Source organism: Apodemus sylvaticus, chromosome 1 (genome assembly GCF_947179515.1).
Source record: "Apodemus sylvaticus chromosome 1, mApoSyl1.1, whole genome shotgun sequence".
Classification (NCBI taxonomy): Eukaryota; Metazoa; Chordata; class Mammalia; order Rodentia; family Muridae; genus Apodemus; species Apodemus sylvaticus.
In genome coordinates, this window is record NC_067472.1 from 107,660,625 (window position 1) to 107,685,283 (window position 24,659).

General features: G+C 37.1%; 1 protein-coding gene across 3 annotated transcripts in view; it reads left to right on the plus strand.

Moving 5' to 3' along the window:
* Acer3 (alkaline ceramidase 3) overlaps nt 1–24,659 on the plus strand; it is an 83,836-nt gene that overhangs the window by 41,796 nt on the left and 17,381 nt on the right. For all 3 annotated transcript variants that reach the window (XM_052158218.1, XM_052158227.1, XM_052158236.1), the window contains 3 exons: nt 611–692; nt 7,600–7,635; nt 15,074–15,132. In XM_052158218.1, the coding sequence (XP_052014178.1) occupies nt 611–692; nt 7,600–7,635; nt 15,074–15,132 (177 nt within the window). The remainder of the gene's footprint in view (nt 1–610; nt 693–7,599; nt 7,636–15,073; nt 15,133–24,659) is intronic.

A 24,659-nucleotide genomic window follows, 5' to 3' on the forward strand; every position in this document is an offset into this window, starting at 1 on the left:
TTCTATTTTTCTTTTCATCCAGTTTATTTTTCTGCTCATTCTTCACTTGTTTATTCACTTTGGCTGCCAGATGTCAACCTTAGGCTATCTGATATCATATTTGACTCCCATTTCTTAATTGACTCAGTTGTCTCTTTAGCTCCATATTTGAAGGAGACCTTAATGTCTTTGCTGAAGTCTTGTGACTATTGCTGATCCCGTTAGCCTCTTGTCATCTGTATACAGTTCAGTATTTTTCTTTCCTTTTTCTATTCCTTTTCCTTTCCTTTCCTTCCTCTTCCCTTTCCTCTTTCTTTCATTTCTTCCTTTCTTCTTTCTGGTTTTTCAAGACAGGGTTTTTCTGTGTATTTTTGGCTATTCTGGTATTCACTCTGTGGGTCAGGCTGCCGTTGAACTCACAGAGATCCACTTGCCTCTGGCTCCTGGGCTCTGGGACTAAAGGCATGCACCACCACTGCTTGGCATTTAGTGTTTCTAACACAGAGGGTGGAAGGGTAGAAATTCTGAGTACTTCTGAATCATAAAGGCATGTGGGCAAGATGTAAGCAGCATTCAGTTTGTTCCTGGCCATTTTGTTATAAAGTAATTTTCTTTCTCTCTTATTTTAAAGGTTTGAGTGTTTCAAGACAAAGAGCTCAATAAACTACCATCTTCTTTTTACCCTATTTCTATTCAGTTTAATAGTAACCACGGTAAGTTATACTTTATCCCCAGTGAGGAGTAGCATAGGAGATTAGAACAGTTAAGTTTCCAGTGTTTATGTCAAGCTAGTCAAACTGAAATTTTTTTATTTAATTGGAATGTCTTATTTTTAGACTGTGCATATTTATTTCCTTTTCAAAAATTACTTTTTATTGAAAAAATCTTTTAAAAGTTTATTTTAGGTTTATTTTTTCTGTTTTTTGTTTCAGTGTTTTGTCTATGTATATGTGCACCATCTGTATGACTGGTGCCTCCAAAGGTCAGAAGGCATTTTCCTGGAACTGGAGTTTCAGAAGGTTGTGAGCCACCATGTGGATGCTGGGAATTGAGTCTGGGTCCTTTGCAAGAATGGCAAATGTTCTTAACCAATGAACCATCTCTCATCTCCAGTCTCCAAAATAAATTTTAATTTTTCTTAGATGAAGAAAAGGATGAAAAGTAAATATTTAGTTAGTAGCAATGGTAAAAAAAATAAAAGTGAACTTACTTAAAACAAGAAATGAGGTTTTCCACCATAGTCCTACTGTAACTATTTTCATTGTTAACCATGAACTAAGAAAATATTAATTGGAACATTTGTTGGAAATCTACGTTATGTACTAGAAATACAAAAGTAACTAAGAAGTAGTTGCTATCTATAAGAGAATTCATTCTACTAGGGAGGTTAAATGTGACAGAGAATTGTATTAAAAGATAGTGACTGCAAGAGTAAAGGTCAAAACCTGTCATGGTGAAGTGCAAAAAAGAAGATTAATTAAGACCACATGAGTGTATTTAGCACATCATACATATGTGTAACTTTTTTCTTTACGAACAATTTTTAACTAATTACTTTGGGGACTAGAGGGATGGCTCAGTAGTTAAGTGCTTACCCCTCAAGAACCTCCACATAAAACCAGGCACACTGAAACTAATAGAAAAGAAACTGGGAAAGACCCTTGAGGACATGGGCATAGGGGAAAATTTCCTCAACAATAGCTTATGCTCTAAGATCAAGAATTGACAAATGGGACCTCATAAAACTACGGAGTTTCTGTAAGGCAAAGGACATTGTCAAAAGGACAAAATAGCAACCAACAAATTGGGAAAAGATCTTTACCAACACTACATCTGACAGAGGGCTTATATCCAAGATATCCAAAGAACTCAAGAAGGTAGACTCCAGAGAGCCAAATATCCCCCTTAAAAATGGGGTACAGAGCTAAACAAAGAATTTTCACCTGAGGAATAACGAATGGCTGAGAAGCACCTAAAGAAATGTTCAACATCCTTAGTCATCAGGGAAATGCAAATCAAAACAACCCTGAGATTTTACCTCACACCAGTCTGAATGGCTAAGATCAAAAACTCAGGAGAAAAATAGGTGCTGATGAGGATGTGGAGAAGAGAAACACTCCTCCACTGCTGTTGGGGTTGCAAGCTGGTACTACCACTTTGGAAATCAGTCTGGCAGTTCCTCAGAAAATGGAATGATACTTCCGGAGGACCCCGCTATACCACTCCTGGGCATATACCCAGAGGATTCCCCAGCATGTAATAAGGATACATGCTCCACTATGTTCATAGCAGTCCTATTTATAATAGCCAGAAGCTAGAAAGAACCCAGATGTCCCTCAACGGAGGAATGGATACAGAAAATGTGGTATATATACACAGTGGAGTACTATTCAGCCATTAGAAACAATAAATTCATGAAATTCTTAGACAAATGGATGGAGCTGGAGAACATTATCCTAAGTGAGGTAACCCAGTCTCAAAAGAACACTCATGTACTCACTGATAAATGGATATTAGCCTAGAAGCTTGGAATACCCAAGACACAATTCACATATCAAATGATGCCCAAGAAGAAGGAAGGAGTGGCCCCTGGCCGTGGAAAGGCTCAGTGCAGCAGTGTAGGGGAATACCAGGACAGGGAAGTGGGAAGGGGTGGATTGGGGAACAGGGGGAGGGAAGAGGGCTTATGGGACTTTCGGGGAGGGAGGAATCCAGGAAAGGGAAAATCACTTGAAATATAAATAATATATCGAATAAAAAAAATTAAAAAAAAAGAAAAGTCTCTAGTTTTGGTTCCCCCATCAGGTGGCTCACAAACCTTCTAACTCTAATTTTTTTTTTCCGAGACAGGGTTTCTCTGTGTAGCCCTGACTGTCCTGGAACTCACTCTGTAGACCAGGCTGGCCTTGAACTCAGAAATCCGCCTGCCTCTGCCTCCCAAGTGCTGGGATTAAAGGAGTGCACCACCACTGCCTGGCCTAACTCTAACTTTTAATGGATCTGTTGCCTTCATGGCACTTATACTCATGTTTATTCATGTCTGTACATATGTGTGCATGCACACACACAAAACATAATAATAAATTGCTTTAAAATTTAATTTAGTCTTGATGATGGATGATATATGCTTGCTATCCTAGTACGCGGAGGCTAAAGCAGGAGGATAAACCTGAGCTACATAGTGTGTTGTATACCAGCTTCAGGTGTATGACTTTGTCTCAGCATGCCTGCACTTCCCTCCTAATTTTAATTAAAAAGTAAAAAATAAAAAAGACTGCTTGGTGAGAATCACACATCGGTTACTGTTTGAGAAGGCAGGGTAAGATTCAAAGATTTCTTAAGTTAGATTTTGACTGATGAACAGGAGTTTTTCAGGTGTCTGGACACCTTTTCAGGTGTGGTAAAGCACTTTTAGTCTTTTATATTTCCATACACAAACCTTAGAATAATATTTTTGCTATTTTTTAATTGCTGTTTTTCAAATCATGTATATGTACCAGATATTTACTGTATACTTTGCCTTGATTGTTCAAGTAAGTTATCATTACAATTGAGAGGGGTTTTATATAGGTGATTGCCATGTGGTAAGGGCATGTAGTAAATGGGGCTAGTGAGTTAGACAAAAGGATGTCAGGTTATACAGTCCTGTGCATGGCATGTGTAAGAGTTTAAATTTGTCTAAGTTTAGTTTTGATCCATAAAGTAAAAAAAATTTGTAATCAGACAAGTTTTAGAAAAATAACTTGTTACATAACAGAATATAGATTAAAGGAGTCTGGAGATTAAAGGCAGGAGATGAAATTAAATTGCATACTTTATAAAATATGGGACTAAGACTGAAGTAATATAGCTGTGGGGATGAAAAGAAGCTGCCACACATAATTAGTGAGATGTATGACCCACTGAGTAGAGGAGGTAGAAGCAAAAGAAAGATAGGATGGACAGAATAGCTTCTCTTACAAGTGACGACACATGCTTGTAATCCAAACACTTAGCAGGCCAAGGCATGATAGTCCCAAGTTTGTGGCTGGCATAGAATACACAGCAAAATCTTTTAAAATTAAAGCCTGGGGCCCAACATGGAGACCTGTAGTCCCAGCACTCAGGAGGCAGAGGCAGGAGGATCATGAGTTAAGGTTGTTCTTACTACATAGCAAGTTCAGAGCCAGGCTACATGAGTCCCTTTCTTAAAATATAAAATTAAATTGTGGGACAGTGGTGCTGCATACCTTTAATTCCAGCACTTGGGAGGTAGAAGCAGGCAAATCTCTTGAGTTTGAGATTAGCGTGGTCAACAGAGTGAGTTCCAGGATGGCCAGAGCTTCCAAAAGAACCTGTGTCTCAAAAAACAAAACAATAAAACTAAAGATAAAAATACATACAAAATAATAAGACTGTTCTAGACAGTCTAGAAAGCCCTAGACTGCATCCTCAGTACTGAATAAAACTAAGTGTTTTGTTTGGATGTCTGCATTTTCTCTTTTTTTAATTTGTTTTTTATTTTATTATATATTTGCTTTATTTGCATTTCAAATGGTATTCCCTTTCCTCGTTATCCCTCCAGAAATCCCCCATCCCATCCCCCTCTCAGGATGTCTGCATTTTCAAAACCTAAATTAGGAAGGCAGAGGCAGGAGGATCAGATGTTTGAAGTCATCTTTAACTATATAATGAGTTTAAGACCAGTCTGGGCTATGTGCCCCTAAAAAATAATAAACTGGTCCAGAAAATGGCTCAGTGAGTAAAGCCTAAACCTAAGTTTGATCATTGGAACCTAAATGGTGGAAGAAAGCTAACTTCTTTCCTGCAAGGTGTCTTCTGGTTTGCACACACATGCCATGGCATGAGTGCATGTACACACACACACACACACACACACACACACACACACACACACACACAATGTAATAAAAGGGAAACTTTTTAATTGAAATTAAATAATTGAAATATAAGCATCTTTTTCAGGAAAGATAATTAGTAAGCTTATACAATGGTATAGGAATGGATAAATTTGATTTATGACATATTGAGCTTGAAGTATTCAGTATTAATGATACTGAAGGCATAACAGGTAGACTGGACTAAAGTTGTAGATTTAGGAGTTAGTTGGGTGTAGGTTATATCAAAAGTATGGGGATAAGTAAACTGTTACCAAAGTAAAGTATGCTATTAAAACGAAAAAGATACAACCCTATGGAATGCAGACATTTGAGGACCACATAGAACTATAACCAGCAAAGAAGACTAAAAACATTAGTCAGAAATGCAGGAAAAGAAAGATGCCTCGTGCCACAGAGTACAAACACTCTAGAAGTGAGAAGTAAGCTTGGATGGTAAGATGACTCAGTGGTAAAGGTGCTTGCCTTCAAACCTGGCACCTTAAGTTCAATTCCTAGAATCCACATAATGGAAGGAAAGAATTTGCCCTTGGAAGTTGTCTTTGAACCTTCACAGTCATGTTGTCATATGCATACATATAATACATACATACATACATACAATAACTGTAAAAAAAGTATTAGTTGTCTCTGAATAGGTAAGAAAAAATGATTAACAACCTACTAAAGGTAAATGTCAGTTGGTTAATATGCTAAACAGAATATCCATTGTTTCTATATTCCTTTGAACTCACTGTCTGAGTTTCTATACTTCTTTGCCTAAACTCTGTACTAGTTAGTAATGAAAGAAGCCTACAGACTCAGAGATGAAAAGAAGTCAGACTATTGTATTAATGAAGGGAATAAAATCTAGAGTATCAGTGACTTTCCTAGCCAGCTAAGTTTATCTAGCAAGTTGGCATCAAAATCAAGACTAGACCCATTTGTAAGTTAAAGGATATTATAATTAGAAACAAATCAAGCTTTGGAATCAGTTGGATGTGTGTTAAAATTTTAATTAGTTCTTTCTCACCTTTAGTTTTTTCTTACCATAAAATGAAGAATAGAATATGTTTTATACTAACTATAATATTAATACATAATACGGACTCAATAATTCTTAGCCTAAAAAACAGAATGTTTCAGAAACATAACCCTTAAGCCTGGCCTGCTAGTGCTCACCTGTAATCCCTATACTCAGGAGATGGAGGCAGGAGGATTGTGAATTCAAGGCCATCCTAAGATACATAGTGAGATCCAGTTAGTATTTTGAAATAAAGACACAGATAAAACACTTTCTCCTTATTGGCTTAGAATTACAAGTAATATGTCAGTCAAAGCCCTTTGACTGCTAAAAGGAAATAATTGTGATCTTTTCATAGTAAGAAACTTATTTCAAAAATAAATTTTTAGCTAAGTTTTAAAATTGTATTGTTTAATTAAATTACTACATTAAATGAAGACATAAAGATGTCTAACCCCAATTCTAGATATGAAAGAAATTATTAATTTATAGGGGAAAGCAACAAACCAGTAGACTGCTATAAAACAGCATTTCTCAACCTGTGGGTCATCACAGATATCCTGCAAGTTAAATATTTACATTACAGTTCAAAACAGTAGCAAAATTACAGTAATAAAGTAGCAACTAGAGATTTTTGTGGTAATAGCATGGTCATGGTCACCACACCACCATAAAATGTACTTTAAGGATCACATCATTAGGAAGGCTACTGCCATAAAACTTATAGGTAGATGGTGAATACTTGCTTGTTGGAAGTAGATGAGATCAGGAAAAAAAAAAACTCCAAAGATGAATAATTTCTGTTGAATTGTCGAAAGAATTCTCCAGTTGGGGAGGATTTCTGAACAAAGCAGAGAGCAGTCTGTTTACAGATGCAGAAGCAAGGAAGTGATGCACTCAGAGAAGCACAGTGCTTTCTGGAGATTAGATGAAGAGACAGCACTGAGGCCAGGCAGGAAGGTGGGAGCAGCAGGAGGCTTTGGATGTCAAGTTAAGAAACCTGAACTTTGTCGTGGTAGTATAAGAGTTATTGAAGGATTGATTTGAATTTTGATTCCTCTGTACTGGGTCGTTTAAAACATGTGCATTTGTGGACAATTTCTACATCTTAAATCTTACAAAGGCATTCCATTTAGCAGCCACAAAACTCTGAAGCCTGAAACTTGGGTTTGTGAAACTGGAGGTTCATCTAGGTAGTGAATAGTTTGGAAGCAGAAATAGGTACAAGAAAATTGTTTAAATGTCTTCACTTACTGATAATCTAGTATGTCTAGATCATTTCATTCGCTTGGGTTTAGCATTCTCCATTCTTCAGGTAAGGATCAATTCTTTTAAGCTAAATGACTCTTAGTAAAGGCCTGTAGCAATCAAGTAGGAGAGCTAGAAATTTGACTTTGGTCTTTAAAGTTTTCTTTCTACTGTAGAACGGATAGGGTAAAGGGATTGTTGGCATAGTTTATTCACCCTTCATGAATAACCTTGTATCTTTGATGGCAACACAAAAACCAATATTAAAGTAGTCCATCACTGATTTGAAGTATTCCATTATTTCATTTGCCGTGTCTGGGCTAGCCCTCCTGTGCCATGCGACCTAGCCTGATTGGTTTCTGGAATCTGGTTGGAATAACATGGGGGAAGAGGAGATTTGGGATTTGCAGAGTGGTTTGAATAGGTTTTTATATACCTTCTTTCACTTATGTTTCTTTTAATATTTTTCAGATTTACCTAAAAGTAAAAGAGCCTATATTCCATCAGGTAATTTTTTAAAAGATGTATTTATGATATTTATATGAGTGTTTTGCTTATATATATGTCTGTGTACCATGTGTATGCATGGTGCTTGTGAAGGTGAGAAGATGTATCAGATCATGTGGAACTCAAGTAATGAATGGTTTGGGACTGCCATGTGGGTTCTGGGAATAAAACCTGGGTTCTCTGAAAGAACAAGTGCCCTTAACTACTGAGCAATCTCTCCAGTGTGATTTTTTTTTTAAGTTATGAAACATTTAATTGATTAATAGTACATGCCTGTTGTCTGTGTTTCTCTTCTTTAGGAAGTTATATGCAGATACAGTTTTTGAAAATGAAGTGGTAAAATGTCAAAAATTTATGATTAGCCTAGATCACTGGTTCTCAACCTTCCCAACACTGCAACCCTTTAATAAAGTTCCTCATGTTGTGGTTATCCCAACCATAAAATTATTTTGTTGCTACTTAATAACTATTATTCTGCTCCTGTTATAAATTATAATGTAAATATCTGATATGCAGGATATCTGTTGTGTGACCCCTGTGAAAGGGTCATTTGACCCCCTCAAAGGAGTCATGACCCACAGGTTGAGAACCACTGACCTAGAATGATGGCACATTCCTGTAATTTCAGTATCTAAGAGATCCTAGCAGGGAGGTCAGGACTTCAAGGTCACGCTCAGCTACAAAGTGAGTTCAAAGCCAGCATGGGCTACATGACTGCTGGCTATACCCCTGGCAGGCCTAGAACTCTATGGCCTTCAACTCAATAGAGATCCACCTGCCTCTGCTGCTTGCCTGACTGCTGTGACAGTACCCACAAAAGAATTTTAAAACAAAGATCACTTCAAAACAAAGCTGCAAACAGGAGTTAGGTCCAGGTAACAGGAATGTACCTGGTACAGCCATTGTCACAGTCTAGCTGGATGCTGATATCTAGTAATACAAGTACAGTATCAGTCTTAGAAGCTGAAGAAACCCAGGGTCTTCATGCATATGCACACACCTGAAATCTTTTTATGAAGCCTAATGTGGTACTATACACCTTTAATGCTAGCACTTTGGAGATAAAGAGGATCAGGAGATGAAGGCCAGCTTAGGCTATATTAGATCTTCTGTCAAAAAAAAGAGTCCTTATAATATTATGATCTAGAAAAGACTAAACTGAAAATTCCTCACATATTTCTCCCTATATACTTAATGGATTTTTTGAGGTGAAGGTTACAGATGGAATCTTGTGTCTGATACCACACAAATTTCTTTTAATTGTTTTGTTTTGTTTTTGTTTTTAGACTTATTCATTATTATGTGTAAGTACACTATAGCTGTCTTCAGACACACCAGAAGAGAGTATCAGATCTCATTAGATGGTTGTGAGCCACCATGTGGTTGCTGGGATTTGAACTCAGGACCTCTGGAAGAGCCGTCAGTGCTCTTAACCACTGAGCCATCTCTCCAGCCCCACCATACAAATTTCAAACTTCTGTTCTCACTGACAGCCCTACAAATTATGGATTAGTATGTATATCTTAAGAGAAATGAGCTCAGATATAAAATTACATGTCTTTAGACAAAAAATACAATATTTAAGAGGCAGAGCTAGGATAATGACCTAGATTTACATGACTTGCAGTTTGAATGAGAATATTCCCCACAGGCTCGGATGTTTGGATATTTGGTTTTCAGATGAGGGTGCAGTTTGTGAGGTTTAGGAAGTGTTCTCTTTTGGATGAAATATATCACTAGAGGTGGTGGGCTTTAAAAGTTTAAAGACTTGGTGCCATTTTGAATTTGCTCTCTACCTTCTGCTTGTGGTTAGAGATGTGAGCACTCAGCTTGTACTCTAGCCACCATTCTTGTAGCCTGTGGACTCTAACTCTCTGGAACTGTAAGCCTAAATAAACCCTTCTATAAGTTCCCTTGATCATGGTGTTCCCTAAAGCAAACTAGCTCTCTCTGTCTCTCTGTCTGTCTCTCTGTCTGACTCTGTCTCTCTCTGTTTCTCTGTGTCTCTGTCTCGTCTCTCTCTCTCTCTCTCTCTCTCTCTCTCTCTCACACACACACACACACACACACACACACACACACACACCATAAAGTCAAGGTAAATTATTCCAGAAAGTGGAACAATGTCATACTTGGAGTGGGCATGGACCATTTGTGTGCCTTCTGCCACACCTTCCATCCTCATCCATCATTGTTTGTTTGTTTGTTTTAAAGAAACTTTTTAAAAAAGATTTCTTTATTTAATGAGTACACTGTTCCTGTCTTCAGACATACCAGAAGAGGGCATCAGATCCCATTACAGATGGTTGTTAGCCACTGTGTGGTTGCTGGGAATTGAACTCAGGACCTCTGGAAGAGTAGCCAGTGCTCTTGACCATTGAGCCTTCTCTCCAACCTTTCTTTGTACTGTATTTTTTTTAAACAATAAACTGCCAAGTAATTGGACAAGCTAGCTGCATTTCCCACTGCTGGAAAAATTACATATATAGAGATAGTTAGGCTTGGTGGTGCATACCTTTAATCCTAACACTCTGGAACCTGGGGCAGGAGAATGGATTAAGAATTTGAGGTCAATATTAGTATGAACTCCTGGTTTGGATGATATATTTAGAAAAATCTACAATGAATTTAGTATTACCAGTAATAGGTATCAAGTATGTTTTCCTGATGTGATTCACTTGAGGATACAGCATCATTTTAGTAAACCATGAAGAGATATAAAAACAAACCCAGATTAAAGGAAATTTCCCAGAGTAACTTGACTATAACTTTTTAAATTATCAGAGATATAAATCAGATGGTACATGACTGTAATCCCAGAACTCTGAAAGTTTAGGGGGAAAGGATTGTAAATTCAAACCGGCCTAGTCCAAGTGTTTGTTACAGGATATTTGGAACTGTTTCTAGTTAGTGGGTGACTCAACCCTTAGCACACACCTTTAATCTGGCTGGAAGTCAGAGATTCCTTAGTACTCCTTTAATCCCAAACAATGAAGGTAAAGTTAGTTTTTAGAAGGAAGCACCCATGTTTGAATGTGATGTCTAATAGAGTTGCAGAGAAAAGTGACACAATCAGAGAAAGATTTGATAGAATAGGATATGCCCAACTCTCATGAGATCAGAGAGGAAAAGAAAAGGAAGCTACTTGAGGGAGATGTGACAGACAGGACAGGAGAAGAGTACAACACAGGAGTACAGTAGAGCTGAGAGGGAGAGTAAAGCAGCACAGGAGGGAGGAGGAGGGAGCTGTACTAGGAGAGTTTACAGAGACTGATTGAAGAGAGAACAAGCTAGACATAGGTAAAAACAGAATAAGCAAGAGGTTGAGAAGGAGTCAGAAGATTAGAAAAGATCGCTAGTGTTAATTTGAGGCCAAGCAAAGGAATTCAGAGGCCTAGAGAAAAGCCAGATTGCATAAGTCAACTGGGAAGGAATTTCAGGCTAGAACAGTTGAGTTGAACCAGCTAGGTAGAATTCAGAAAGAACAAGAAAGGGTGAGCTTACTCAGCCCAAGTCTGAGAGGCTGAAAACATTCTAGGCCTAGATTAGATTGAATAGAGGCCAGACACTTCCAGGACTAGGCCTAGGTTAGCAGACAGAGAGGTAGTAAGCCTCCCAGACAACAATTACAACAGGAGACTAAAAGTTACTTTTTACAGTCATGTAACAAGATTCTGTGGGCCACAAAAGCTAAACACGAGGAAAGAGTGAGAGCTAGTCTGGACTAAGAAGACTTCAGAGAGTATTCTAGCTTGCCTTCTATTGCTGCAATAAACACTGTGGCCACAAACAACTTGAAAGGGAAAGGTTTATTTCATCTTACAGCTTATAGTCAGTCCATCAGGTACAGAAGTCAAGGCAGGATCTCAGGCTAGAACTTGGAAGTAGGAACTCAAGCTGAGACCCTAAGATTTTCTGGCTACCTCCTCATGGATTGCTCAGCTTGCTTTTTTTAAAAAAAGAAAAGAAAAAAAGAGAGATTATAATTTAATTACCCTTCACTTTCAGCCCTCCTGCCATATACTCCTCCCACTCTCCTTCAAATTTACAGCCTCTTTTTTAAAAAAACTAATTATTATTGTGTATATATATGTATACAAATATATTTTTAAATATAACCTGCTTGTTCCATATACTCCTGCCTATATATATGTTTTCAGGGTGATCATTTGGTACTGGACAACCAGTTGGTGTTTCCTTCTCTTGGGAAGGCCATGTCTCCTATGTCCAACTTCCCTCAGTTGTCTGTACTTCCTTGTGTAAGGTTGAGGCCTCATGGGCTTTTCTTTGTCCAGTTTGGCATGTTTATGTGTTGATCGGTGTCATTCTTGTTCAGCTCATATTTGGACAGTCATATTGGTGAGACTTAATGGGTGTAGCTTCCAATATTACTAGGAGAGACATGGCAAACGCTCCGATTTTCTGGCTCTTACAGTGTTTCCACCCTTCTGAAATATTCCCTGAGATTTAGGTGTGGGTAATGTTTTGTAGATATAATTATTGGGACAGGGCTCTCTCTACCTCTCTGCATTTTGATGTTTCTGCATCTAAATGTTTAGTTATAGGTAAATAATTAGGTAGGTGAGGAGAGATACAAAGAGAAATAACGTGGCAAAAATATTAAATGTTTGCAGAATCTGGGTGACAGCCCTTCTAAGTAGATACCATTCCACACTGGCATATTTCCACTCTTTTCTTTCTTTCTTTCTTTCTTTTTTTTTTTTTTTTTTTTTGGTGGCTGGTCTTTTTAGAGAATGTCTCACTATATAGTTTAAGTTGTCTTCACACTTGAGCTACTTGTGCCTCAACTTTCCAAGTGTAGGGATTACAATGTATGCTACCACACCCAGCCTGTTTTCATTCTTCTGACGGTAGCTTTTGTTGAATCATTGCTTATTTTAAGATAAATGGTTAGTCGGGCTGGAGCAAAAATTGAGTGATAGAATATCTGTCTAGCAGTCAGAAGGCCTTGGGTTTAATCCTTGGCACCTCAAAGAAAGAAAGAAACAAAAAACAAAAGTAAATGAGTCATCTGGTCTTTGGCACAACTATCCATTATTTGAAAAAAGGGGGGGGGGAAGCAAACTTATCTAAAGAAACACTGGCTGGAAAATTTAGAATCTTGATCTCTTGACACTGGATAAACCATACAGATGTTTCTTCTTGTCTTTAAGCTTTTAATTTCTTGATTTATAAAAATAGTGAAAATGAGACAGCAAAATGGCTCAGCAGGTTAAAAACTCTTGCCATGCAAGCCTGATACTGAATCTAGTCCCTAGGTCCCATGGTGGAAGGACATTTCTACATATATGAATCCACAGTCACACATATTTCTCAAATACAAATACACCCAATAATAGTACATTTAAAACCTTGGAAAACATGGAAAACAAGAAAATGTATTATTTTATAAGTATTATATGAAAACAATATAAGAATGCAACTTAATACTTACATTCATTAAACTTAATAGTACAATTTGATGATATTATCCTACATAGGGCTAGAGAGATAGCTCAGTGGATAAGAACATTTGATGCACTTAGAGAGAACTGGGGACATTTCTCAGTACCCACATGACAGCACATCTGTGACTCCAGGTCCAGGCAGTCTGATGCCTCTTCTAGCTTTGCAGGTACCAGGCATGCACATAATACACATTCAAACAGGCAAATAATTCATATTCATAAAAATAAATGAACATTTTAAAACTATATGTTAAGATATCAAATGACACGTAAATTCTTGCCCATGATAAATGATGAAAGCTTCTAAAGGGTATTTGGCTTAACTCTAGAGATGAGTCATGATATAAAACTAAAATAAAAGGGTTAATAAGCAGCAAAGCTAGCCGGAATCAGTTTCGTGAAGAAGGAAAGTACTGATAGCAATTCTACTTTACTATTAAGTCCAAGGTGATCCAAAAATTACCAAATGAGAGCCCAAATTCACTGATTTAATTTGATGGTCTTTCAGATAAGGTAATACCCTAATTACATAGCTACCACATTTAATAGATACACCAGTATATTTTAAAGTGAAGGATCAAAAAGAAAAGCATATGTAAGAGTAGATTTAAAAAAAAAAAAGAATACCAAAGGAGCCAATGAAGCCATTTTAGCAGCAAATTGACAAATCAATAATTGATATCTCAGAGAAAGACGATCTGCTATCTCAAGGAGACTTGTTATTTAATTTTCCAGACAGAGTAGATGTCTGCTAAAGATTTATTACCCAATGTGGTACAACAATATACGGAGACTTATTTTCTCACTTGACCCTCAGATTTTGTTAAAGCAGATAGTGTCAACAATATGAAAAACAAGAATCTGGGTAGTTTGGGTTAACTTTTTCTATTATGTTAGTTTGGGTTAACTTTTTCTATTACATTTCTTTATACATTTTATTATTAACTATGCATCTCACATTCCTTTTTTTTTAATGTGCATTGGAATTTGGCCTTCATGTATGTTTGTGCAAGGGAGTTGGAGCCATTGGAACTTAAAGATAGTTGTAAACAGCTAAGGAGGTGCTTGAAATTGAACCCAGGTCCTCTGGAAGAGTAGCAAATGCTCTGAGCCATCACTCCAGACCTTTATTAATTAGGGAAGTAAGGAAACTGATGTGATAAGCATATTTAGAAAAAAAGATAACTAGTAATTTTGATCTGTTATATGCCACATTGTATATAAATATGTACACATGCATATTATATAGTTTGATTTAGCCAGTACCATACTAAAATATCTTTCTTTATAAATAAAATAAGTGAGAGTTTGAAAGGATATTGATTTGTGTGCTTTTTCTCATCTGGTTAATGACAAAGCTAGAAAAAAATCTTTTTAAAAAATTTCATTGCCCATATTATTTTATGATACTTTGATGCCCAGGTACTTTGGAATCTTATTTATTATGAGAAAGATCAGTGCTGTGTCTGTATGTTGATTGACATAGGGCTTTGAGATAGGGTCTTGCAATATAGGCCAGGCTGCCCTAAAACTAACGATCTTCTGCCTCAGTCTCCTGAGTAGTGGAAATACAAGTTTGTGCTAGTGCATATGTCCCTCCTATCTTTTTAAAAAACTGACTTTAAACTGGACATGGTAGCATAAAGCTATAGTCCTAGCAGCTGTGAGACTAAGGCGGGAGGATCCAGAGCCCCAGGCCAGTCTAGTCTAATAGTAATAAAAAGGGAAATAAAAGAAAAAGGGAAAAAGAAATGGGAGCTATGGATACATGAACTCAGTGGCAGGACACTTCTCTAGTATATAGAAGCTGTGGTTCAATCCTTGTCATCACAAGATGGATGGATGGATGGATGAGTGGATGAATGGACGGACAGACGGACAGTGGATGGAATGGCTGGATGGGAGGGAGGAAGGAAGTAAGGAAGAAAGAAAGAGTTGTACTGACTACTTTCTTTTTCATTCCTATTCAGGTCATGTATGGAATGTTGGTCTTTACATTAGTACTTCGTTCTATTTATATTGTTACATGGTAAGTAGTTTGAGTTTACCATCAATATTGTGATAAAAATATAATCAGACAATAAGTCTATATTCTAAATTGGAATAAAATAAAACCTACCTGTAGCAGGATAATGATAGAAAAGTATAACACAGAATTTATTTATGATGTATGGAAAACTTGTTCTTCAGGTGACTTATTAATGTGCATCATATAAAAGCAAGAGCTCTAAAATTAAAATTTGAAGAAAATATATATGAGACATATGCTTTAATATGTATAACATTGACTAGGATGTTAAAGACTTTGAAAAGTACTACATTTAAAAAAAATGTTTTCATTGTGTTGGAGAAATGGCTCAGCAGCAGTTCAGAGCACTGGCTGCTCTTCCAGAGGTCCCGAGTTAAATTCCTAACAATCACATGGTGGCTCACAGCCAATCTGCATTGGGATCTGACGCCCTCTTCTGGCCTGCAGGCATACATGCAGATAGAGGACCCATATAAAGTATATTCTTTTAAAAAATCAAAATTCAAGGACAAAAACAAATTGTTTCTTTCTCAGATTTACTTGGTTGATTAAGTAACACCTCTCAAGGAAGGCTGTAGTGTTATCAAATATGTCACAGGCTAGGAAAGCGTCGCAGCAGCAGGGCCTGCAGCTAGCAGGCACATGGCCAGCTCCATCTGCCCTGCCTTTTCCCACCTCATATTTCACGAGATCATTTAAGAACTATACATAGTCTCTAATAGAATTTATGAAGATTAAATAGTATTCATGAGAGTACTTTAAATAGGTCCTAGCCATACCATACAATGGATGCTCAGCTCAAAAGTACTGTGATTTGTGCAGTTTTCTCACTTTTGTTTTTAAAACAGACCTTTTATTTTGAGCTAATGTAGAAATGCACGTGTAATAGAGAATCAACAGGCAGTTGACACAGACACAATTGTGATACAAACACATCAGCAGAAGAACCCTGTGTGGCTCCTTTATCTTCTCCCTGTCCCCAGTTCCTCTCCTGTCTTAATCCTGAGCAAATGCTGGCCTTCTATTTTTATAATTTTGGCATCTTAAGAAAGTTTTATAAATAAAATCATATAGAGTATAACTTTAGAAATTGTTTTTTGAACCTCAGTGTAATCCTCTAGATACTAGTGTAGACTTTTCTCTTGCTGAATACTTGTATTCTATAGTAGTATGCTATAGATTTACCACAGTTGAGTAACTTCCAGATTAGGGCTGTTGCAAAGCTACTGTGAACTTCTACGTAGAGTTTTTTATGCAAACCATGCTTCCTTTTTTTTTCTGGAATAAAATCTCAGAGTTAAATTGCTGGGATGTATGGTAATTGTATGTTTACTTTGTCTTACAACTGCAGAAATGTTTTCAGAGTGGCTCTACCGTTTTTGCCTGTAATATATGAGTGATTTTATTTTTCTGCATCCTTACTAGCAATTTTTATCCCAACTATTAAGAACGTACATACAATATCTTTTAATTTGCATTTTCTTAATGGTTAATGGTATTGAATGTATCTTCATATGTTCTTTCTTTTGCCGTTACTATGGTCGTTTTAGTGAACTATAGTGTCTTTGCTCATTTTTTTCTTGTATTTACAAGAATTAACAAGGATATTTTCTTGCTTTTAAAAATTTTAAGTTTTTAATTTTTTGGTTAAATATGTAGTTTACAAATATTTCCCACAATCTGACTTAGTCTTTGATATTCTTTTCAGAATCCTTTTAGTAAGCAAAATTTCTTAATTTTCATGTCATTTTCAGTTTTCCTTTTTATTGTTATTTGTTTTGAGATGGCTTTTTTACTATAGCCTGACTGTCCTGGAACTCACTATGTACACCAGGCTAGTCTCAGACTCATAGAGATCTACCTGCCACTATCTCCTAAGTGCTGGGATTAAAGGCATGTACACACCCAGCCTGGCCATGTTTTAAGAGTTCCATTCCAGCATATATGTAGTGCTTGTGCTGTGTATTCTGTTTGCTCTCAGTATGCATTTACAACCTGCTAATGGATAGCTAGTGTTGGCAGTTTTTCTAGTGCAGTCCAGAAATCTAACCTCTTGCTTGTGTTAGTTTTCTGGGGTTGTCTACCAAAGTATGGAAAGCTGCGTGGCTTGGGTATAGAGGTTCTAAGTATAAATGCAATGTCTTTCTTCCATTCTGCTCTTCTGGCAGTTCCCGCCTTACTTACTTTGCAGTTTCCGCCTTTGCTGTCATATGGTCTTTTCCCTGTGCCTTCACATGGCCATATTCTTGTAAGGACACCAGCCTTCTTGAAATAAAATGGACCTTTTCCTGTATAACCTTATTTGAAATATCAGTAGTGTTCCTAGTTAGAAGTCACATTCTCAAGTATTAAAGAAGTCAATGTATTTTGGGGGTGGAGAAGAGAAGGATTCAACATGTAGAGTGTCTTTATCTTGATCCATTTAAAATAAAATTATCTAAAACATTTTCTCTACAAAAATTTAGACCTACATCAGGTAACATTAAGATTTTTGCCTCAGTTGTACTATGTTTTCTTTAAAAACACACAAAACAAGAAAAATATATTTTGTGGTTTTGTTGTTTGAAGCAAAACAGTCTTGTTGGTATTGTACAGGCTAGTCCTGAACTTGTGATACATCTGCCTTTATTTCCTGGGTGGAAGTCTGAGCTCTCCATTTGCTAGGCCTGGGGAAGGAACTGTGTGTGTGTGTGTGTGTGTGTGTGTGTGTGTGTGTGTGTGTGTGAGAGAGAGAGAGAGAGAGAGAGAGAGAGAGAGAGAGAGTGATGTCTGACTATAGCAGGTGATTATTATTTACGTTTTCTGTTTTGCTAGGCTGACCCTTTTCATGATTCATTGACTGGAGAAAGTGGGTTTTGTTGGGAACATTTCTGTCTGTGCCCAGACTTCAGTTACTGGCTTGTTCCATTCCAACTCCGAGTCTACTAGCCCAAAAGAATGTATACCAGGCAGTAGTGGCACACACCTTTAATCCTAGGCAGAGGCAGGCAGATATTTGAAATTGAGGCAGACTGGTTTACAGAGCGAGTTCCATGACAGCCAGGGCTATACAGAGGAACCCTGTCTCCAAAAACCATGAAAGAAAGAGGAATGTCTATGGTAGATGAACCTGAAGAGCATTGTGCTAAGTGAAGTAAGCCAGATTTACATAGAAATACCACTGGACCTGGTGAGATGGCTTAGTAGATAGATAAGAGTGCATGCGACCAAGACTGACAGTCTGAGTTCCATCTCTGGGGCCTATGAGGTGGCAGGAGAGAATTTACTCCTGTAAGTTGCCCTTCATGTGGGCCCCTTTGTACCTGTGTACACACATCACACTAAAAAATAAGTGTAATTTTAAAAGTCAGTTTTTAAAAAGAAAAAAAAAGAATGTTAAGTATACCACACAATCTCTCTTACACATAGAAAGTGAAAATGCTGAACTTTTCTTAGTGTGCATGGTGGTTGTCAGAGGCTGACGTCGGGCTCTAGAGGGGCATAGAGGGAATCTATCAGACAGGAGGAATAAGTTTTCAAGATCTATTGCACAACAGTTTGCTATGGTTGGTAATGTTCATTTCAAAATAGCTAAGAGAATAAATTTCAAATGTGATACCACAGAAAAATGACAAATGAGATAATAGATAATTAGCTAGATTTAATCAATCATTTCACATTGTATACATAGAACATTAGCATATATCCTGTAAGTATATATAATCATAATTTGTGTTTTGTAATTTGTCAATTAAAATATTATTAATTTAAAAAGAAAACACAGGGAACTTTCCACTATAATTTTTCAGGCCTTGGTGCCCCTACTTCCTTTGCTCCACCTTTCAAAGTCTTCTAACGTCTGTTTAATATATATAACACACAGGATTTTGTTGAATTTAGTGGAAAGAATAGGGGAAAATCAGTTTATTCCATCTTTCCAGAAGCAGAAACTCCAACTTTATTCTGTTTTCACTATGAGCATTTTTGGGAGATATAAAGAAACATAAAATACATTTATCAACTTCAGTCTGATAGGATAGAGGTGTGCTGAGAAACACAAATATCTTTTAAAATGGGCCAGTGAGATGGCTCAGTTGGCAAAGGCACCTCCCTCCAAGGCAGAGTCTGAGTTTAATACCAGGACCCACATGTCAAATCTTAATTTTAACATTCAAAAGGAAAGAACCAACCCTCAAAAGCAATATGCCAAGGTACCAACAAAACACACACAGATGTACAGCAGCCTGCTCTCTCATGTATTAGAAAGTTTTGAAAGTATTTACTATCAACAGTCTTTATAAAATAAAATCTTCTTTTATCTGCCTTGCTATACTTCTTTCTTGTATCTCTGTTTAGTGATCATTGTCTCTGACTATATTGTAAGGTTTTTATTGTTGCTGTTTTTTCAAGACATGGTTTCTCTGTGTACCCCTGGCTGTCCTGAAACTCACTTTGTAGACCAGGCTGGCCTTTAACTCAGAGATCTGCCTGCCTCTGCCTCCCAAGTGCTAGGACATGTGTACCACCACAGCCTGGCTCATTTTGAGCTAACTTGATAATTTGTACAACCCAAGAACATGCTTCTATATATCTTTGTATCGTGTAGAAATTTTCACGCTTTTATTTTTAATTGTGACTGAGATCTTAAAATTTCTCTGTAACAAAACACCTACAAATTCTCAAATAAACACAGTAAACTTTAAATACTAGCTAGCTTAAAAAGACATAAGAAGAACTTTAAAACATCAAATCTAAAGAAACTGTAAAGATAAATGAGTACTTATGGGATAGTTAGCTTGAAAAGACTAAAAGATGCCAACATACTAACATCTTTAGTTTCAATCTCTTCAGAATAAACAGAAAATCAAAGTTTTTTAGTTTAGGGCATGAAGATCGCTCAGTAAATAAAGGTACTTGCTGCCAAACCTGATGACCTGAATTTAATCCCACATGGTAAAAGAGAGAACAAAAATCTGTGAATTGGCCTCTGACCTCCACATGTATACCATGGCATTCATTCATGTGTACACTTATGTGCATTCACACACAAAATAAATACCTGTAAAATAATTTTTAAAAACCTGGATAATTGGAACTGTTTTCCCATCACCATTGACACATGTAATAGGTCCAGAAAGATTGGGCCAGGAAAAAAATGCCCTCTAGTAAAAGAAGATGGTAAATTGTCTTTCAGCCAAAAGTTTTAGAATGTATCTCTCTCTCTCTCTCTCTCTCTCTCTCTCTCTCTCTCTCTCTCTCTCACACACACACACACACACACACACACACACACACACACACACACACACCTCCTGTGGTGGTTTGAATAGGTTTGGCCCCCATATTCATGTGTTTTAATGCTTGGCCCGTGGGGAGTGACAGTGTTAGAGGGTATGGCCTTTTTGGAGGAAGTGTGTCACTGTTTGGGTTGGCTTTGAGGTCTCTGTTCAAGCTATGCCCAGTGTAGAATTCCAGCCCCCTACTGGCTGCCTGCAGAGGATAGTCTTTTCTTGGCTGCCTTTGGATCAAGGTGTAGAACTCTCCGCTCCTCCAGCACCATGTCTGCCTGCATGCTGCCATGCTTCCTGGCATGATGATAATGGACTAAACCCCTGAAACTGTAAGCCAGCACCAATTACATGTCCTTTATAAGAGTTGTGTTGGTTATGGTGTCTCTTCTCAGCAACCCTAACTTAGACAACTTCTTTGAGAATTTGTGAAGAAATGTGCCCTTCAGGCACCATCAGGCCAAAGGGGGCCTGGCTGTTTCCAAGTTGCCCAACTGGCAGAATCAGAGTGATGCTAGTTGTTCACATTTATTCTAAATACTACATTATCAAATGGAGTATACACAAATCCCAATGTGCAGACAGTTTGCAAGAGAATACTCATTGCTCATCTTTCTGTAATATCCACTTTACTGTGTAGTTTTGAAGATAGAAATTTAAGTGATTTTCAAGAACTGCCTTCCCCTCAATAAGATGTAGAAGAAAAGACAGAGAATACAGTAGAGGAAGAAATGCCTCCGGAAAAAAGGTCTGGGCTCTGTAGTTTCCTCAACTCCAGTACATGACATAGAAAGTTTATTGGGAAATGGTACTCTTGATAAAATCTATTTCAGGGTATAATGGCTACTTACACAATGAAGGACATGTATTAAGGAACTGATAAAACTCTCTTGAGATGAAATAGAAGGTACTAAACTTTTTCTCTAATGGCAGAGGTTATACAGCCCTATGCTGTCTTCCTCCTGAGGCAGGAAGACCACAAGTTTGAAGCCACCTTGGGCTACCTAACAGTTCTCTCTCTCTCTCTCTCTCTCTCTCTCTCTCTCTCTCTCTCTCTCTCTCTCTCTCTCTCTCTCTCTCTCTGTCTCTGTCTCTCTCTGTCTCTCTCAAAAGTGTGTGGGGGGGAACCAGGCATGACAGCATATGCCTTCAATCCCAATTCTTGGGAAGCAGAAGCAGGAGGATCTATGAGTTCAAGAGCTGTCAAGGCTACATAGTAAGAACTCAGTTCAAAAGGGTGTGAGGGGCAGTTAAATAATGAACTAAGCTTACAACTTCAAGAATTAGAAAGCAAAGGCCAGATGTGATGGTACTTGCCTGTAACCCCTGTACTTTGGGGGTGCATCAGAAGTCCAGTGTTATCCTTGGCTATATAACAAGTTCAAGGCCAACTCTGGGCTGTATGAAACCATGTCTCAAAACAACAAATTCTAAATCAAATAGGGTAAACCTGAAGAGAAATGAATGATAGAAATACTGAAGAGCACAAAGTATCAACATCTGTTTTGCTTCCATCTAGCTTTAAGATTATAATAAAAACTTTATTTTAAATGCATAAAGCCATAAGGAAAAGATTCAGTAAAATCTTCAAAGCTGAAAGGTAAATAGATTTCTTCAAATTCATTAGATTGATTTAGAAAGCCACATCCTAAGTCAAGAACCTCATCTTGCATGACAGAAGTATCAGGCAAAAGCAGGAACAAGGAGTCTGGGAAATATCTGGGAGACATAACTAGAAATCAGAAAGGTTTTAAATTTCCAAAAGCCACATGAGAAACTTGAAGACAGTAGATCAGTGCCATTGAATTTCTAAAGAAAGATTTCAACCTAGAATTCTATAGTTATACTATCAACAAACTATGGAGAAATGTTTTCCTATATTAAAGTTTTCAAAAGAAGTTTATATTCAATAAACTGTTGGTCAGGAACACCCTTCTATAAGAAAATTTGTTTCACCACAAAGAGAACAATACAAAAAGGAAGAAGGCATGGAATTCAAGACAGGGACTAACCCAGGATAGAGGTGAAGACATTCCCTAGGGAAGGAGAAGAGAAAGGACTTCTTAGATAAGAGCTTCATGAAGGCAACCACTGTAGAATGAAGGTTAATCACATCAGACACAGATATTTCTAGAACTCTGTGTATTTTATTCCCATGTCCTGTGCTGAATGGATAGTATATCTCCAGAATCTTGTCTGTACTGAGTATGAATGAACCATGTGCTGATGAAGTTCTTGCTCTCTCCTTCGTGCCCTGCTACTGGATAACAAAAGACAGTCATTTCACCCTACTGAAGAATTTTGCTTTGTACTGTTGCTGAGAGCTGAAGATTTGCCATGGTAAGTTTAGAAAATCACCATTAAGCCAGGGATGGTAGCATATACCTGTAATTGAAACACTTATAGGCAGAAACAGGAGGATCTGGAATTTAAGATCATCATCCACTGAGAGTTCCAGGGCTACCCTTAGCTGCATGACTGCTCCTGCCTTTAAAAACTCAAAACACAGATAAATACATAAAAACAAAACATTATTTTATGCAGATATTTACAGTAAAACAAATAATTTGAAAATCTGGTATTACTCTTTACCATATTTTAAAAAGAAGAGATTAAAAACTGTATATCTGTAGATTTACAGAAAGTATCCTATATAATTCAGCACATGTTCACAATCTAAAGAAGGAATTTTCCTAAGGCTATAAATTCTGTAGCATATAAAATACCTAAAATGTATGTTTTTTCAAAGTCTTTTATCTAGAATAAAATAAGATTATTATATTATTGCCATTTTACTCAGAATTATGCTGATGGAAGTCCTGTCTAATGTGGTATTTGAAGATAACACAAGTATACTAAATAAACAAGAAATCAAAACCACAAACACGTACCCAATAGATTAGTAAAAAATTAATAGAAGTGAGCAAAATTCATTAATTATAGGTGTCCGGTCAGGATTCCAATGAAAATTAATCTTTTTAAAGATTTACTTTATTTTTACTTATGTGTATATGTGCATATCAGTGCATAGGCATACATTTAGGCAAAAAAACCCATAAACATAAAATAAAAAAATTCTTTTAAAAAAATGGAGAACCTGATTCTGATGTTTACATAGGACACAAAGACCAAGAATAGATGAAATAGTTTGTAAAGAGAAGAACAGCCTTAGGGTACTGGAGCTAGGGGAGTGGTTCAATATGTGCTTTGCATGCTCAAGTTCCTGTGTTCACCACCAAAAAGAGAGGGTGAGGGAGAACTTAAGAGCTTGATTTATTCAACTATTCCAGTCAAGGGGTGTTGTGCTATAGCTGGTAAGGATAGAATATAGAACATAGAGACTCTGAGGGACACTTCTTGCTGGTCAAAGGAAAAATACAACAAGAAGAACTCTCAATCCTGAACATCTATGCTCCAAATGCAAGGGCACCCTCTTTCGTAAAAGAAATTTTATTAAAACTCAAAGCACACATTGCACCTAACACAATAATTGTGGGTGACAATTATTGCACTGCACTTTCCTCAATGGACCGATCAGGAAAACAGAAACTAAACAGGGACACAATGAAACTAATTGAAACTTTGGACCAATTAGATTAAACAGATATATATAGAACATTCTATCCTAAAGCAAAAGGATATACCTTTTTCTCAGCACCTCATGGTACCTTCTCCAAAATCGACCATATAATTTTTTGAGGTCACAAGACAGACCTCAACAAATATAAGAAGATCAAACTAATCCCATGCCTCCTATCAGATCACTATGGAGTAAAAGTGGTCTTCAATAGCAACAAAAACAACAGAAAACCCACATACACGTGGAAACTGAACAATATTCTACTCAATGATACCTTGGTCAAGGAAGAAATAAAGAAAGAAATTAAAGACTTTTTAGAACACAATGAAAATGAAGACACAACATACCCAAATCTATGGGACACAATGAAAGCAGTGCTAAGAGGAAAACTCATAGCCCTGAGTGTCTCCAAAAAGAAAATGGAGAGAGCATACATTACCAGCTTAATGACACACCTGAAAGCCCTGGAAGAAAAAGAAGCTATTTCACCCAGGAGGAGTAGAAGGCAGGAAATCATCAAACTCAGGGCCGAAATCAATCAAGTAGAAACTAAGAGAACCATACAAAGAATCAACAAAACCAGGAGCTGGTTCTTTGAGAAAATCAACAAGATAGATAAACCCTTAGCCAGACTGACCAAAGGGCACAGAGAAAGTATCCAAATTAACAAACTTAGAAAT